This window comes from Danio aesculapii, chromosome 1, assembly GCF_903798145.1.
Source record: "Danio aesculapii chromosome 1, fDanAes4.1, whole genome shotgun sequence".
Classification (NCBI taxonomy): Eukaryota; Metazoa; Chordata; class Actinopteri; order Cypriniformes; family Danionidae; genus Danio; species Danio aesculapii.
The window spans coordinates 3,661,211-3,679,708 of record NC_079435.1 but is presented as its reverse complement, the minus strand read 5'-3'; the positions used below and the strand labels follow the sequence as shown (position 1 = coordinate 3,679,708).

General features: G+C 37.4%; 1 protein-coding gene across 1 annotated transcript; it reads right to left on the bottom strand.

The window, feature by feature from the left end:
• Positions 1–83: 83 nt before the first annotated feature.
• Positions 84–17,340, bottom strand: slc25a10b (solute carrier family 25 member 10b). Its single transcript, XM_056455776.1, has 4 exons — positions 16,954–17,340; positions 3,842–3,961; positions 2,455–2,569; positions 84–178 (listed from the first exon to the last, which is right to left on the bottom strand). The coding sequence occupies exons 1-4, from the start codon at positions 17,041–17,043 to the stop codon at positions 84–86; spliced, it is 420 nt and encodes a 139-aa protein (XP_056311751.1). The 5' UTR covers positions 17,044–17,340.
• Between the last annotated feature and the right edge of the window lie 1,158 nt (positions 17,341–18,498).

The window sequence follows — 18,498 nt, the reverse complement described above, 5'->3', positions numbered from 1 at the left end:
GGGGGGGGGGGGGGGGGGGGGGGGGGGGGGGGGGGGGGGGGGGGGGGGGGGGGGGGGGGGGGGGGGGGGCATATCCCATATTTTCACATCTCAATGTTGACATTTATGACACACACACAAAATACACACCGAACGTTGACCATGTCTGCAGGAGTCCCAATGAAACCACCGGTAAAACCTGCACACACACAAAATAAAGGAGGAAACACACTTTTAAGACTCTTCATATTTTTTATTTATATATTATTATGCATCAGACTGTATTTGCTCATTAAAATTCTAATAAAAAGCATAACTTATATTTAATAAAAAAGCATCAACTCGATAATTAAAAACTCTAGAAATAGAAATAAAATATCTAAAAGTGAATAAAATAAAACAAAAATAAAACTATTTATTGCACAGCAAAAATAATCGTTTAGTTTGTGTATTTATTGACACACATCAGCAACGCATGGCCATAGCCGGCCCTCCCTATAAGTGAACTAAGCGGCTGCTTAGGCCCCGTCACCACTAACCATTAGTGGTGCGAGCTGCTTCCTTGCTGAAATCATTTTTATTTGCATTTTACAAATGATCTTCATTGACAGTGCTTTAGGATTTGAATATTTATAAATCTTCACTAAGAAAATAAAATAAAAACCTTTAAGTTGATCTAGTTATTGTGTTAAAGTCATGTGATCAACAGGAAGCTCGCAGCATCTCGTTCTGTGTTTTCACGGTTCGAGTTTGCTCTTCCAAGGTAACCTGCAAGACCGACCGGTCTCCACAAGAACGCGAGCCCGTGCGCAGACACAGCCATGGCCTTTCTTTCATTGCCTGCCATTATATCCCTGATTTATTTTGGAAATTGGAGCGCGAAAATAAAACGAAACCAACGTTCTTCTTCAGACGTAGAAAAACTGATGGGGAAAATGATGACGAGAAGAGACCAGCACACAATCAATATAGCATCACCTTTAAGTGCTAATGATGATGTTAAACACATAATCTAGGAGCACATTTATTGAAAATAGGCAATTACAGATTAATAAACGTCGTCTACTTATATGAAATATTAGATTTTTTCCTGGTTTTAGACACCTGTTTATTAGTCTAAAACGCATTACTGAAGTGTCTTTCACTGATATATTTTGCACACTGCTAATATTTTTTCCTGAGACATGTTTATAAAAGTGATGTCCTAATTGAATTATTCATAGTTTAATATAAGCGCTGGACCCTGCATCTCAAATGTAAGGAACAGGGAAGGAGATATCATATTATTTGTTTATTGGTTTTATTATTTATTAATTAAGCCTTGCATTAATATTAATTGTTTTGTTGATGTTTTCCAGAGTTTAATGAGTCAGAATGTATTTTTATTCCTAAGTATTGTGTATTTTCACTTTTGGCTGATTATTGCTCACTGACTTTCATTGCAGGGTTTTTACTTTTGGAATTTATTAGAACAAAACAAAAGAAAAACTCAACCTAGAATCTTATATAGATTATTTTATATATCTTCAATCTGTTTGGCAAGCTAATAAAACATGTTTTAAACACTCCAGAAGGATGCAAAAGATAGTTCTTCCCTTTTGAAGCTGCTAGTTGACAGAAACAGTGCTGTTTTAAAATGTTCAAGTCATTCAGACAGGTATTAAGTTGAAGAAATCAGACTTAACTTTTCTGTTTCATTGTTTGTATTTAATAAGCAATAAAATCATTGTCAGCCGAATTGCAATGGCTATACTTCACTATTCAGAGCAAGGTAGAGTCCCAAAATTATTCTGCTTAGAGCCCCCAAATGTACAGGGCCGTCTCTGCTCATGGCTATTTCATTAATACAAATAAAAACATGAATGATACAAATAAATTAACATTATTTCATAATTCAATAAGAGATGATACACAAATGATAAAGAAATCATCAAAATGTCAAAGATTATATTCAAATCTTTAGATAGGATTTTTACAGCTCAAAATACATGAGAAATCAATTACAATTCTTCTCGGGGATACATTTTTAAAAACATCCACCAAAGTGCTCTCAGTCTCAATATATTATATCAGTAAATAAACATGTTAATAAAGCAAAACAATTAATAAATTGGTACAAAAATGCATGACTGTTTGCACATTTATAAAATACATAAAAAAAAAAACTAAAATTGGAATCTAAATTAAAAGCATGCAGATATGTTTAAAGTAAAAAAAGAAAAGAAATAGCAAAAAACATTAAAACAAAGTCAAACTTTAGCAGATTAGTTCAAAATATTACAAGTGAACTATTTTAGTATATCAGCGGTTACTTTGCTGTATACAGTATAGTTGCAGGTTGTGTAAATAACACACACTCTAGAAGTATACTGCAGTTATGCTTTAAGTGTATTAATTATGATCGTGTGTGTCAGCATGCATGTATTGTGCGCTGATGATTATTAATTCTCTGTGGTGATTATGAGTGCGTTTCACCTCCGAACGCTCCCAGCAGCACCTTCTGATAGAAAGGCATGGGGCCCTGACTGCCACTGCCCAGCATATCTCTGACCGTCTCGTAGATCGCAAACCTTGTCAGAGAATACGACATCTGAACACACACACAAATTTGTTTTTAGGTTTAAACAAACTCAAGTTTTCATTTTGTCCTGAAAAATAATGATTTTCCCTAAGAATGTACTTTCTCAACATTATACGTCTCAAAATTTAACATGTTGATATTTCACGATATAATGATAATTAATAATAATGACTTTAATTATATAGTAGATGGTTTTATTTATTTTGTATTATAGCATGGCCCTAATCCCCTTCCATGATTCCTAAATAGAAAATAAAGTAATTTATTGAAATAATGCCATTCACATTTTTTTGCACAGTCATGCTGAACACTAAACATTTAATCAGTTCAGCAGATCAGTTCTGTTTATGTTTCGCAGTAGTGATCTGCAGGATTACTTCACTCTTTTACTCTAAACATCAGTGGCCATTAACATGATTATATATATATATATATATATATATATATATATATATATATATATATATATATATATATATATATATATATATATATATATATATATATATTTATATATTTATATAAATAAATATGGCCCTATATATAAATAAATACATAATAAATAATATATATAAATAAATACATACACATATGCATACAATTTTATTGTAACTTTAAAAATACTTTATTTATATTTATATATATATATATATTTATATATATCTATATGTGAAGCTGCTTTGACACAATCTACATTGTAAAAGTGCTATACAAATAAAGGTGAATTGAATTAAAGTTATTATATTAATAATAACAATAATAATAATAACAACAACAACAACAACAATAAAAATAAGAATAATTTTCCCAGTGATGGGTTGCAGCTGGAAGGGCATCCGCTGCGTAAAACATATGCTGGATAAGTTGTCGCTGGTAAGTTGCTGTGGTAACCCCGGATGTCAATTATGGACAAACCCAAAGTTGGGTTAATTTTTTCAATGAAAGTTTAATGACATTTTTTTAACCCAATGGTTGGTTTTGTCCATATTTGACCCAGTGTTGGATTTTTGAGAAAACCCAGCTTTGTTTTTAGAGTGTAATGAACTAATTTTACTTAATTTTACTTTTGAATGTTATTTTATTAAATTAAATTAAATTATTTTATTGTTCATTTTTACAGTGTATTATAGTAAATCAATTATAGTATTTGTGGCGACCCCAGATTAATAAACGGGACTAGGGGGAGTAAATAAACGGGAGTAAATGAGCTGAATTTTCTCTCTCTCTCAAATCCTACATTAGACTGAAGGCTGGAGTGTGTGTTTGTGTGTGTGCTCTGACCTGTCTGCACAGTGAAGCGCTGAGTCCGCTGTAAAGCGCCAGAAAGCCGTCGTTCTTCACCACGTGTATCGCCATCCCCATCATCCTCATCTTCACCTCCTGCTGCGTCTGCAGGTGCACCTGAAAACAACAGCACTTTTAGTACACATGCAGAAAATATCAAGCACACACACACACACGCACATGCACACGCACACGCACACGCACACGCACACGCACACACACACACACACACATTGTTTTTGTGAATTGTGGGTAAATTCCATAGACTTTGATTGTTTTTATCCTGTATAAACTAATGTCTCTGCTCCACTACACCAACACTACAAAGGGCTGGACAATTAATTGAAAAGTAATCGAAATCGTTACTCAGAAGCTGTAGCTGTCAACGTAAAGGCTTTTATTTTCCTTTACATGTTTTGTTGTTTTGTGGAAAGATATTGTGGTTATAAATCATTTCATATGTTATTAATGCTGTTGGGAAATTACCGTATTCGAAATTGTATAACAGTGACACCTACAGGTGATAGAGAGGTAGCGTTAGGTTACGGTCACGTGATCTTGTTAACAGAGTGATTATCAGTAAAACGGGAAGTTAACGCAGTGAAATGCTTTTGTAAAGAAGAAAACGAACTAGAAAAGAGTAAGAGATGCACAAGGTATGTTGCTTTTTGTTTGTGTTCCACCAGCTGATTTGTGAAGTTAAAAACTGTACATTAATGCTGGTTTAATAAACAACTAAATCAGTTAAACTGCTGTAAAGAAAAGCAAAACTTTGATGTTATGCATGTGATTGTTTTTTATTTCTTTCAGTTTTTTCATGGTGTCATCATGTGAAATGTCAAGATGTTGTGTCCAATGGTGTCACGCTGTTCCAGAGTTGTCTAAATAACACGAAGATGTCATGATGATGACATTGATAACCACAAAGACATTAAACTTTGAGACATCAGTGGAAGCGTGATTCTTTTAATCAGAAGAAAACATTCAGGAGCCGTTACAAAACCTATAATTGATCAAATTTTTCCAGGTTAATTTTTTCAATTACTTTCTCTGCTGCGTGTGGACCATAGACTGTAAAATATATGGACATAGTATCCGTGATGTCACCCATAGGTTTCTGAAGAGCGAAGAGGGCCAACCGTCGCCATTTTGTTCGCGCGTCATCGCACCCACGGCGGGATACCAAACAAGGACAATGAGGCGGAGAGTGGGCGGAGCTACAGACACCTGCTGGCACTTTGCTTAGACATGGCAGACAGACTTTACTTTGGGAGAAACGCTTGATACTTTATTACCTGCGACTCGTTTGTGTTCTGACCACGTGCTTGGCTGTACACTATATTAATAAAGTGTTTAGACTTTTAAAAACACTGTTGTAACACATTGAGCCACTAAACATTGCTCTTATGACGTTTTTCTAAAGGAGGAAAACGTGAATTACTTCCAAACACTTCAGATATAGTCTGTGTTAGTAAATGCAAGGACTATTGATGAACTCCAGCATAACAGTGTATGATAACGCTTCAGATGACTGTTCTAGAGCCTACAGCTAATCAATCTGTCACATTCTAGAGGGCATTACGGGTCTAAAGAAAAATATTAATGATAAATGATCTTAAATAAAACAAATACATTTATAGAGATGGTGTATAAGTATATAACTTTACTCACATGGGAAACGAGGCCACATGAATGGTTTGTGAGCACAATTAAATGCACACAGCATCCCATATCATCTGATAATTGTAAGAAATAAGTCCAAAAGGCAGCTGACTGTGTAAAGCCACATAAAACAACACAAAAATACGATGAATATGCCGAGATCAGTGGCTAATCTGCCGGATTCAGCTGAGGTGAAGTGACGGCGACCAGCGAGACCTAGCTGTCACTCAAGTGGCCACGCCCTTAATTATGCAAATTTAATATAACCTAATATAAAGGAAATGGATGAGTTATAAAAAAATTCACCCCCCCCCTCACAGTTGTCATGGTGGGTAATAATAGCTATATGAACCAAAATCTGTCTTTGTACCAGGCTGTAAACACCTTTTTTTCTGCTGTAAAGTTGGCCATTCTAACAGTGGGCTCAATTGAAATTTGCTCTATTATGGAGCCAGGACTAGCGGAATTTTGATGAATTGCAGTTTCAGTTACTTCCGTATTGGCTTCCCGAGGGAGAGCGGGAGGTTGCCACTTGGTGTGGACCCTGCTCTGTTTAAACTTCTGTGTCGAGCACAGCGTATGGTCTGGTGCAGCCTTCACATGCTTGCATACCCCTTACCGTGACTGACGCTGACCTCTCAAAAACGGAACTACACGTCGTGACGACACAGCAGAAGCTCTGTGATTGGTTAGCTATGTAGCGTTGACGAGTTGTGTTCAATTAACATGGTTCATACACATTTTTACTACTAAAATTCCACAACTTTTCCATGATTTTTCCAAGATTTTCATGTAAATTTTCATGGCCTAATGTTTTATGCAATGTCTACATTAGCGTCGTAAAAAAACAATACATGTTAAAATTTATTACAGCATATCGTAACACACCCAACAATCTATTTAGTTTACATATATATTTATTCATTCATTTTCTTTTCAGCTTAGTCCCTTTACTACTCAGGGGTCGCCACAGTAGAATTAACCGCCAACTTATCCAGCATATGTTTTATGCAGCGGATGCCCTTCCAGCTGCAACCCATCACTGGGAAACATCCACACACATTTGTAGAAAAAGATCCAAAGAAAAATCGGCACACTGCCACTTTAGCTCTCAAAAAAAGAAAAATGTATGCAATTTTTAATGTCAACATTTTTTATGTTTTTTTTTTTTTGAGAGCTAAAGTGGAAGTGCCGATTTTCTTTGGATCTTTTCCTACAAATGTGTGTTTTTGATCGAGCACCTGTCTTTGAGATTTTCTGATGTGCGCACACTTCTGTTTTTTGCTTTAACATCCACATCCACATCCACACACACACACACACACACACACACACACACACACACACACACACACACTACGGACAATTTTAGCTTTTCCAGTTCACCTACAGCGCATGTGTTTGGACTGTGGGGGAAACGGGAGCACCCGGAGGAAACCCACGCGAGGAGAACCTGCAAACTCCACACAGAAATGCCAACTGGCCCAGCCGTGGCTCAAACCAGTGACCTTCTTGCTGTGAGGTGATTGAGTTACCCACTGTGCCACCGTGATGCCCTATTTATATTTAAATAAAATTGATTTAGATAATGTTTACACCGCACTAATAATGTGAGCGTATGTGATTGGCCAAGGACAGAAAAGAAGTAAAGACAACAAACCTATATTCAAGTATACAGATATCAGGTTTCCCATGACTTTCCCAAAACTTTGTGGGCTTTACTATATTTTAGGGCTGGGCGATTCTTTTGATATTTTTTAGATTAATCTGAATTTAAGTTAAGACTATTTAATAATTTTTTCTAAATCGAAATATCACGATATTTTTAATAAAAATATTAGATGCATTATAATTGCACCAATGAGCTTTGGTCCACTTTCTGTCTTACACTGCCTGCGGTTGCTGGGTTTCAACCATGGTAGCAACGGACTGAACACGGAGACTGGACAGCCTAATTTAACCCAATGCATGAAGTTGTGGACGTGCATCGCAGAGCTGCTGCAAATACAACAAATACAAGCACTTAAAGCGTACATAGGTTACCCCTTTTTTCATATTTAATATAAGTCTTTTGTGTCCCCAGAATGTGTCGGTAAAGTTTCAGCTTAAAACACCCATCAGATTATTTATTATAGCTGTTTGAAGTGTCTATATTATAGCTGGAAAAAAGGTTTTGCTGTTTTTTTGTACTGAACCTTTAAGGCTAGTCCTCCCCGCCCACCGTTCCCACATGCCTGTCAGCAATCGCCGCCCTCGGCTGCCTCAGGAAGCAGATCTCACATAACGTGTGTGAGAAATACTACAGTAAGAACTTTAATAATCAGTATTTGATGCATTTTTTGTGGATTTGCAACAATGAGTCACACACAATGTCATTACAAACTTCAGGCACACACACAGCAAGGACACAAACACATAGTGCACACACATACACAAACATAGCGCTGACATACACACACACACACACACACACATAGCTCAGACGCGGACACACACACACGCACACACACACACACAAACAGCAAGGACACAAACACATAGCGCACACACATACACAAACGTAGCGCTGACATACACACACACACATAGCTCAGACGCGGGCGGACACACACACACACACACACACACACACACACACACACACACACACACACACATAGCTCAGACGCGGACACACACACACACACACACACACACACACACAGCAAGGACACAAACACATAGCGCACACACATACACACACACAAACGTAGCGCTGACATACACACACACACAAAGCTCAGACGCGGACACACACACACACGCAGACACACACACAGCTCAGACACGAAGACACACACACAGAGAGAGAGAGAGAGAGAGAGAGAGAGAGAGAGAGAGAGAGAGAGAGAGAGAGAGAGAGATAAGCTTTGCACTCGTTTTGCACGCATATGTGTCATGATACTGGTAATATCCACTGCTGTATGGATATCTCTTATATTAATGTATATTAATAACCGGGATTGAAGCGTCTTTTAAAATTGTTCTGACACGCGGCTGTGCTGATGAAGTAAAGATGGTAAAAAAAAAAAAAAAACGCTGTAATTCATTACACACATGCTCTGATTTAAAACATTATAAACTTGTGAAACTCACTCTTGATCACGTTTAATGATGATTGACTCTAGCGAACTGAACAGACCCTTTATTCCCGGCTGCTTTGTGCTCGTCTTGTCTTGATTATATGATTATACACGTGACTACCGGGACATGTTAATACGCGCAGCTGTCAATCAATATTGGTGGGCGGGGGGACCGCTCTCCTATGTAAAGTTGCGGTCGATCTGAAAACAGCTCCAATTGGTCCACAGTTTTTATGTTGTTAAATCTGAAAAAAAAAAGGACTGGGTGTGTTTATTTCACCCCAATATGACTGTTTATACACTATACTTACACACATTTCTGTCCAAACAGCTTGAAAAGTAGATTTTTCACCATAGGTGCCCTTTAAGTGTTTTAAGCTGTGTGTTTTTCTTTTGTTAACACCTTGCGTATTGTAGATGTAGAGTATCGAGTAACAGCTAATTTACTCAAGCATTAAAAACATGATGAAACATGAAACACACACACAGAGAACTAAATCTCTTTCTTTCTCTCTCTCTCTCTCTCTCATAAACACTAACAAACATACACACACACAAACAACCTGAACTAAAACTCTCACACACGCAGACATAACCTGATCTAAAGCGCTCTTTCTCACACACGTCTGAACAGAGGCCAATGGTTACTCTCACTAGTATGCCAACAATTCAGGTCAACAATAAGTCGACGTGTCGTTCAGTTCAAGGCAGGCACAGACTGTAATAAGGCTTTAATGATCCTCTACACACCAGCAGGAAACGAAGCAGAAAATACTGGAGGAAATACTGCAATCTCAACATTCCTAAATACACTAAGACCCAATCCCAATTCGACCCCTTAGCCCTTCCCCTCTTTTGTGCGTTCCCGTGAAGGGGTAGGGGTGATCCAATTGTCTAAGGGCAAGGGCTGGATACACCTCAAAACTGAGATTTTCCAGGACCACACTCGAAACCAAGGGGTAAGAAAATTTCCCAGAATACACCAGCAATAACTCCTATACAGCAGTCCCACAACATTCTGACACTCAATGACACAGGAATACCCTGTCAGAAAGGTCTAGTGGCTGGGAATGGGCTTATTACGGTGTCTGCTATAATGTTAATGCTGTTTTCTTGTGTTTACATTGATGAATATGGCCACTGTGTTAATGCGCAGTACAGTTCAGAGCTTACTGCCACATTAGATCATTATAACAACATGATGTTGTTGCCTTCAGTGATTTCCTGAAGATAAAAACCGAAATATAACACAACTGGAATAACTACAGCAGTCGCCATCGTCTGATCTCATATGAAGGAAGAGATCGGTGACGTGTGCTGTAGTGCTGTCCCAATACTTAGGGGTACATTTTAAAAGCCCTTCCCCTTCACACTTTTTTTATGGCTCGTTTCCACTGACTGGTACGGTACGGTTCGGTTTGGTACGGGTCACCTTTATCAGGCTTGCGTTTCCACTTACAAGGGTACCCTTTTGGTGGGCGTGCTGTATGACAGAAAGTTTCAGTCGACGTCATTCTCGCTCGAGGAAATGTCTACAATAAAGCTGTACAGGTCACTTACATATCATATGAGAAGCACTTCTCACAACACAGATGCTTTACACACATAAATACTTGTGTAGAAATGTTTATTACTAACTTTTCAATGAACATGAGTTGATTATAACTGCAGATCAATGACAGAGCGAAACAGCCTACTGTAACATCTGTAATTATATTAAATAACTAAATAAATGAACATATATAAACACATACAGCCCCTTACAGTCTCCGATATGTTCCCAACTACAGAAAAACTACATAAAGTAGACATTTCGCTGGTATTTAGGTTCAAAACATCACAAATTATAGCCTACAGTCAGTGTAAACCTCTTATCTGTGATCTTCAGCAGCACATGTAGCCTCTGTTAGACAGTAATTCCGTCATTCTGAGTTCATATTAGTCCAAAAGGTGAAGATAATAAGTTAGTTAATCATGGCGTTTTGTTCATGTTTGCTGAATAATAATGTGCTTCTTTTTTTCCGGCTTCTACTTTGTTTCTTCACGCTTCACTCTCGAGTTGTCAGTGTCTGACAGGATCGGGTTTCAAAAGCACATCAATAATCAAGCGCAGGTTATTATCATCAGCTCAAGAAGTTTGTTATTTCTGATATAATGTTAGACGCGCGCGAGCGCTAGCAAGAAAGCGAAACCGCTCGTGCCCCAGACTGGCTCGTAAAAAACTACGGGGCACAGGGTTAATCTGCTCTTCTTCTTGGCTTTGTGGCTGTTCATCAAGACGACGACAAGGTTTGTTTGAGCCCAGATCGACCACGGCTCGTTATTATATGTATTTATAATCCCGCTATAATCTCTCGCTGTGTATTTCAAACATGGCGCTTTTTTTTTGTTTTTATTCTGGCTTGTTGCGTAAGCGAATGACGTATCTCTGTAAACCAATAGCGTTCAGCTGCGCGTGTGGCTCCGCCTTTTGGTACCCTTTCTCGTGTTTGGTACCCTTTCGAAAGGGTGCCGAAAAAGTGGTACGGTACGGTTCGGTACGCTTTTTGACAGTGGAAATGGCCATAAAAGCGTACCAAACCGAACCGTACCGTACCACTCAGTGGAAACGGGCCATTAAGGGCCAAGGGGAAGAGGTTCAAAAATAGAATTGGGATTGGGCCTAAATGTCAGAATACTCAATAATAAAACATATTCAATAATAAGATCAAAATAAGTTTGATGTTCGTTTGTATTTTACATAATATCAGTGGAATGAATGAAAGTGGAAGATAATTTATTATATTTATTTAAACCATTAAAGCGGACACTAGACATGCTTTTAGCGGGTATAAAATTACATGTTTTATTGCATTTACAGAGCGTTACTTAATGCATTAATTAAAAATGAACAATAGCACTTGTTACTGTACTTGTTATTATTTGTGAATGTTCTTAACATGAAACTTCTGAGCCTAATTATAGGAGCCTGATAGAAAATGCTCATTTACAAGAAAAGGAGGTATATATATTTTATATATATTTTTTTAGGGGGTTTTCAGCTTTAATTTGGATAGGATAGTGGAGGACAGTCAGGAAAGTATTGTGAGCAGGGAGAGGGGACCGATAACTCTGTACCAGCACTTCATGTTTGTGAATGCTCTTTTTAGTAACTTCTTAGTAGTTGTGGGATGTTTATTTGTATATAAATAATTTGTACGTCTTTTAATTTCACTACAGGATCCAACATTTGATTACCAAAGCCTCATGAGTTTTTCTACTGAACACAAAAGAAGACATTTTGAAGAATGTTGGGAATTGGTAACTATTGATTTCAATAGCTGGAATAAATTCTATGGAAGTCAATAGTTACCCATTTCCAACATTTTTCAAAATATCTTCTATTGTGTTCTGCAGAATAGAAACTGAAACAGGTTTGGAACAAGTGGTGTAAATGATGACAGGTCTTAATTTTTAATTGCCTTTAAATAGGCACTTGAACACTAAGTAGGCTCTTCAGAAGTATGCTTACTACATGTGAACTGTATTTGCTCTGAGTAATTGTATCAGAGGTCATTGGCTCAGAGTGGACTCACGAGGGTCTCGCGCTCTCACATTAAACAAACAGACGCTTCACTGTGCCGACCTTTCACCTCTTCACAACACACACACGCACGCACGCACGCACGCACAGAAATAAAAAAAATCCACTCACACAGATGACAAATCAACAAGTACACAAATACGCACACGCACACACACACACACACACGCAGAGGATAAATTGACACACAGATGACAAATTGACAAGTACATACACACAAACACACATACAAAGATAAATTGACAAACACACACGCAGATGACAAATCGACAAGCACGCACAAATATAAACAACAAACGCGCAAATCCATGCAAATAACAGCTGATTTGCACTTTAGTCAATAAGAGTGTATGAGTGTGTGTGTGTGCGTGTGGATGTGTGTGTACTCTGCTTATCTGTGGTCTTGTTTTGGTTTTCTGGAGACTCATCTGAGATAATTCTATCTATACTCTCTCAAATAAACACACACACACACTCTTAAGATTGAAGAGCAGAGAAAGTGGGACAAACGTCTCTCAGTCAAATGCTCTATATATATATTCATTCATTCATTCGTTCACTCAATCAATCAGTCGGTCGGTCATTCATTCAGTCAATAATTCATTCATTCATTCGGTCATTCATTCACATATTTGATAATTCATTCATTCAGTCAATCATTCACTAATTCAATCATTCATTCATTCATTTATTCCCTCATTTGGTCATTCAGTCATTTATTCATTCATTCCAATTATTTGGTCATTCATTCACACAAACGGTTATATTTTCACTCATCCGGCCATTCATTCATTCACTCACTCAATTGTTCGTTCATTTATTTATTCACTCATTCACTTATTTGGTCATTCAATCATTCGGTCAATCATTCATTAATTCACTCATTCTGTCATTCATTCCCTCATTCAGTCATTTATTCATTCTTTCACTCATCCGGTCATTCATTCGTAGTTCATTCACTCATGCGTTCATTGATTTACTAGTTTGTTCATTCATTCGTTCACTTGTTTATTCATTCATTTACTTGTTTGTTCATTGATTTACTTGTTTGTTCATTCATTCACAAGTTCATTCAGTCATTCAATAATTTGGTCAATCATTCATTAATTCACTCATTCATTCACTTATTTATTCCCTCATTCGTTCATTCATTCCCCCATTTGGTCATTCATTTATTCCCTTATTCAGTCATTTATTAATTTATTCCCTCATTCGGTCATTCCTTAATTGCTTCATTCAGTCATTCATTCACTCATCTGGTCATTCATTTATTCACTCACTCATTTATTCATTCGTTCATTCACTCACTCATTCATTCATTCACTTATTTGGCCATTCATTCAATCATTTAGCATTCATTCATTCATTGGGCCAATAATTTATCAGTTCACATATTCATTCACTCATTTATTCAATCATTCATTCATTTATTCCCTCATTCAGTCATTTATTCATTTATCCCCTCATTCGGACATTCATTAATTCCTTAATTCGGTCATTTATTCACTCATCTGGTCTATCATTCATTTGTTCATTCATTCATTCATTTGTTCATTCATTCATTCGGTCATTCACTTATTTGGACATTCATTCACTCAATCATTCATTAATTCATTCATTTAGTCATTTTCTTAGTTATCCAACTTTTCCAGTACATGTTTTACACAGCAGATGCCCTTTCAGCTGCAACCCATCTCTGGGAAACATCCATACACACTCATACACTACGGACAATTTAGCCTTCCCAATTCATCTGTACTGCGTCTTTGTGGGGGAAACCGGAGCACCCGAAGGAAACCCACGCCAACACAGGGAGAACATACAAATTCCACACAGAAACTGACCCAGCTGAGGCTCGAACCAGCGTCCTTCTTGCTGTGAGGCGACAGCACTACCTACTGCGCCACCGTGTCGCCCTCATTCAGTCATTAATACACTAATTTATTCATTCACCCATTCATTCACTTGTTCGTTAATTCATTCATTCAATTGTTCATTCGTTCGTTCATTCATTCACTCATCCATTCATTCATTTACTAGTTTGTTCATTCATTCATTCACTTGTTTATTCATTCATTCATTCATTCATTCACTCGTCTGTTCATTCATTCACTTATTCGTTCATTCATTCACTAATTTAATCAATTGTCCATTCATTTATGCATTCACTCATTAGTTCATTATTTCACTTATTCGTTAATTCATTCACTCATTTGTTCATTCATTCCTTCATTCCAGCTGGAGCTTCACAACAGCTGACATTCTGCTCTGAGTGGAGAAAAGCACACAGCAGAACAACTGAAGGACAAACCAAAAACAACACAAGACAATAAAAGACCACCACACTGGACACACACACACACACACACCTGGTGACAACACAAGTGTAACTCAAAGCAGCATAGATTGAGTCCACACAGTCACATTTGTACGTGCGCGCACGCACACACTCAATTATATCATCATAAAAATATTAACACACAAGTATGTGCACTTATAAATATACAAGCACATGCATACACACACGTACGTGCACTCAAATATATTCACACACACATTTGTATGTGCACTCATAAATATACACACAAACACACACTTGTACATGTACTCAAACACACACTCACTCATACACTCACACATTGTCTGATGTTAATGAAGTGTAGTTTCTGTCACATAAGCGTTACTGTCACATAATTCAGCATTACTCAGCACAATAACCAGCTGATGCTGTAACACCACTGGCCTTTAATATGACAGTACAGTATGTGAAAACACCATCTTTAAATCAGAGCAGTGTTCGTCTGAAGAAGCACAGTACAGTTCTCTTGTCCAACTCTATTATAAGCTCAGACTCCATGTGAACTTAAACAATGTCCTTCACTGTCATTAAATGTCCATCACAGCGGCCTCAGGACAGGCTTACAACCACAAAGAGAGAGAGAAATATAAATATATATATATATTTCTCTTTTTGTGGTTGTAAGGCTATCCTGAGGCCGCTGTTATGGATATTTCTATATATAAAGAAAAAAAAAAAAAAAAAAAAAAAAAAAAAAAAAATTATATATATATATATATATATATATATATATATATATATATATATATATATATATATATATATATATATATATATATATATATATATATATATCGGACTCATTTAGGCGGAAGCAACATACTGCAAGCTTTGGATGTTTATATAGGGGGCGGGGCATGTTAAACATGACGTCAAAAAATAATTGATTCATTCAGACAAACGGCAAGCTTTAGATGTTTATATCTTACAAACGCAAAGTTTGTCAGTCTTTTAGAGCACACTAGCTTATACATATCCCTAAGGCTAACACACTGATACCAACATCTCAAAAAACTTCATTCTGATTTTATGGTACCTTTAAAATACACAAAACTATTCTGTCGCCCATTGATATTTACGAAAGCATAATAAAAAACATAATAACATAATACATAATAAACGAATAACAATACAATATTACTCTTCTAAAGGTTAATTCATACACAAACTCGCCTAAATCGAATCAAATGAAAAGCATCTTACAGTGGGCGGGGCATGTGTGACACTACAAACCATTTGATTGGTCTGAAGACTTGAGACACTGAAGTATGAGGTGATGTCAAAAAATATCTGACTCATTTAAGGCTGATTTATACTTCTGCGTCAAGCGCATGCTACGGCGCGGCCTACGTGTGGACACATAGCCCTTGCTGACGCGCAGGGGCGTAGCGGACATATTAAAAGTGCGAGGGATGGCTGTATGAGATCATATGTTCATATAATTATTAATCACCTGTTTCTAAATGGTCTGTCTCTAAAAGTGAGGGGGACGGATCCCCCCGGTTGCTACGCCCCTGCTGACGCGCACCTCTTAAAAAATGTAACAACATGTCGCAAGGACGCATAGCTCAAGCTCTGTGACTGGTCGGCTTGGTAGCGCTGATGAGTGTGTGCGGGACTGAGAGCCGCGCGAGCCCGATGGAGCGAGTGTTTACAAGTGTGGAGTCCCGTGAAGGAGCTCCGGATGGAAAGTTTTGTTTTGCGTTTACCTCATGGTTAAAGTTGTTGCACGTCCGCCGGTTCCTGCCTCAAAATAAGCGAGTTTGAGCCACTTGTACATTAAGGAAGCGTTCAGATAAAACAAAACACCAGCGAAGAAACTCGACACAGAGGAACATAAACACCTCACTGCCAACTAGCGTTTCGGAAGTGTTATTGCAGAACAACAGAAACAGTGGAAGTATGAATGCACGCACGTTGCATGCACCGTGGGTCACGCCGATCACTTGACGCACAAGTATAAATCAGGCTTTAGATGGAAGCAACATACTGCAAGCCTAGTATGTTTATATAGGGGGCGGGGCATGTCTGACACAAGAAAACATTTGATTGGTCTGAAGGCTTGTTGAAAAATTGAAGTTTGACATGACGTCAAAAAATAATTGACTCATTCAGACAAACTGCAAGCTTTGGATGATTATATCTCATAAACGCGAATTGTGTCAGTCTTTTAGAGCACACTAGCTTATATATAACCTTAAGGCTAACATACTCATACTGACATCTCAAAAAACTTAATTCTGATTTCACCTGACCTTTAAAATGCTCAAAACTATTCTTCTCATTCATCGACATTTACAAACGCGATATTTCCTCAAACATGAGAAACAAATTAAGAACAAAACTAATTTTCTCCTCTAGAGGTTAATTCACACGCACTCACCTTGATCAGGTCCAGCGGGTGCGTGCAGCAGGCGGCTCCGCACGACGCGATTCCGCCAAAATACCAACGCGACATCCGTTTCTCCGCCATCTCTCCGGTTACCGTCAGTCCAATACCCTACTCTCTGCACGTGATGCGATATGTCCGCTACACACACCGTGCTGTCTTTGCTAAAGTGTGTATGATGTCGCTAATCATCCTGAGTGCGCGCGGCGTGCGTGACCGGTGCGCGCGGACAAACAAGTCGCAAAGTTCACGCGCAGCCAATTGCTCGCACGGAATGTGGCACGGCCTCCCGGTGCGCCAGATCCACCTCTTCAGTTACCGACACACACACATTACAATGCAGACGGCGAGAAACATCCATCCGCCTGTTCACCGCTCATTGACAACGAGCTCTGGACTCTTAAAGAGACAGCAGCCGCTCAGAGACGGAAGCCGCGCTGGATGGATGCACTGTCACTTTAAGAAGAAGCACTTCCTCATTCAGCCAAGCCGTGACACAATACAGCTACAATAGTGTTGTGTAAAGAGTTTAGTGGGTCAATAAACCTGTGATCTGGGAGATTTATGCACTAGTCGGGCTGATTGAAGGAGTATTTATCTCTATATTATGTCTATTTAGGATGTGTAATAATTACCAAATCCTCTCCTTGGTTTCCAAGTCCTTGACTTTTACGTGGACTAATATTGATAAGCACTGACACGATAAAAAAAGAAAAGAAAAACAATATGATAAATAAAATAAAAATAGGCCTAATATAACAGTAGTAGCTATAAGAAAAGATAAAACTAGTACAAATGTATATTATATTGTAATGTAGTATTTAATATCTTTAATATAATGATTTATGATGTAAATTAACCATATCCACAGCATCTATCTTTATATAAAATATTACTAAATCATAAAAAATAATTATTATTAAAAATAAAACAAGGATGCTGTTATTAACAATTAATTATGCTACAATTAAATAAGGATAATAGATTTAAAAATGGCCAAAATATACAAGTTTTGAAAAAAAGTGTAAAGTTCCTTATAGATTTGTTCATTTGAACTACATGCTTCTGAGGTGAATCATGAACAAAACCGCTTCAAGGTGAGATATATCCATGACGTAGTAAATAATTGATAATTATAATTAATATTTAACTGATGAGACTTTTTTTAGCTAGTGATTTATATAGTCTGTGTGATCTGTGAATAAATGTTGAACAGAAAAAAGTTATTCTCAATAAAATTAAAGATTCTTTAAGTGAGTTTTCAGAGTGAACATGACTATTATGATTGAGTGAACATATATATATTTTCTAATAGTTAAGACTTTAATGATCTATTTTCTTAAATAAGCTCTTGTGTAATGAGCACTTAATGTTAAAGGTTCTTCAGTACCTGTAAAGATTTTCTTTTTTTGTTGTTGAAAATGTGTAACTTGAATCCTTGAGTTTGGCTGTCATCTAGTGGACATCTGCAGTACTTCAGCTGCTGGGATTGAAACATTCATCCACAGAACAGCATACAACAGAACCGAAAAGAATAGA

Excerpts from the sequence above, each read along its gene's own strand:
- slc25a10b (XM_056455776.1), bottom strand. The coding sequence starts at position 17,043 with ATGGCGGAGAAACGGATGTCGCGTTGGTATTTTGGCGGAATCGCGTCG. Across the intron at positions 3,962-16,953 it reads ACCCGCTGGACCTGATCAAG|GTGCACCTGCAGACGCAGCA; the intron begins GTGAGTGCGTGT and ends TGTTGTTTTCAG. Across the intron at positions 179-2,454 it reads GCTGCTGGGAGCGTTCGGAG|GTTTTACCGGTGGTTTCATT; the intron begins GTGAAACGCACT and ends GTGTGTGTGCAG.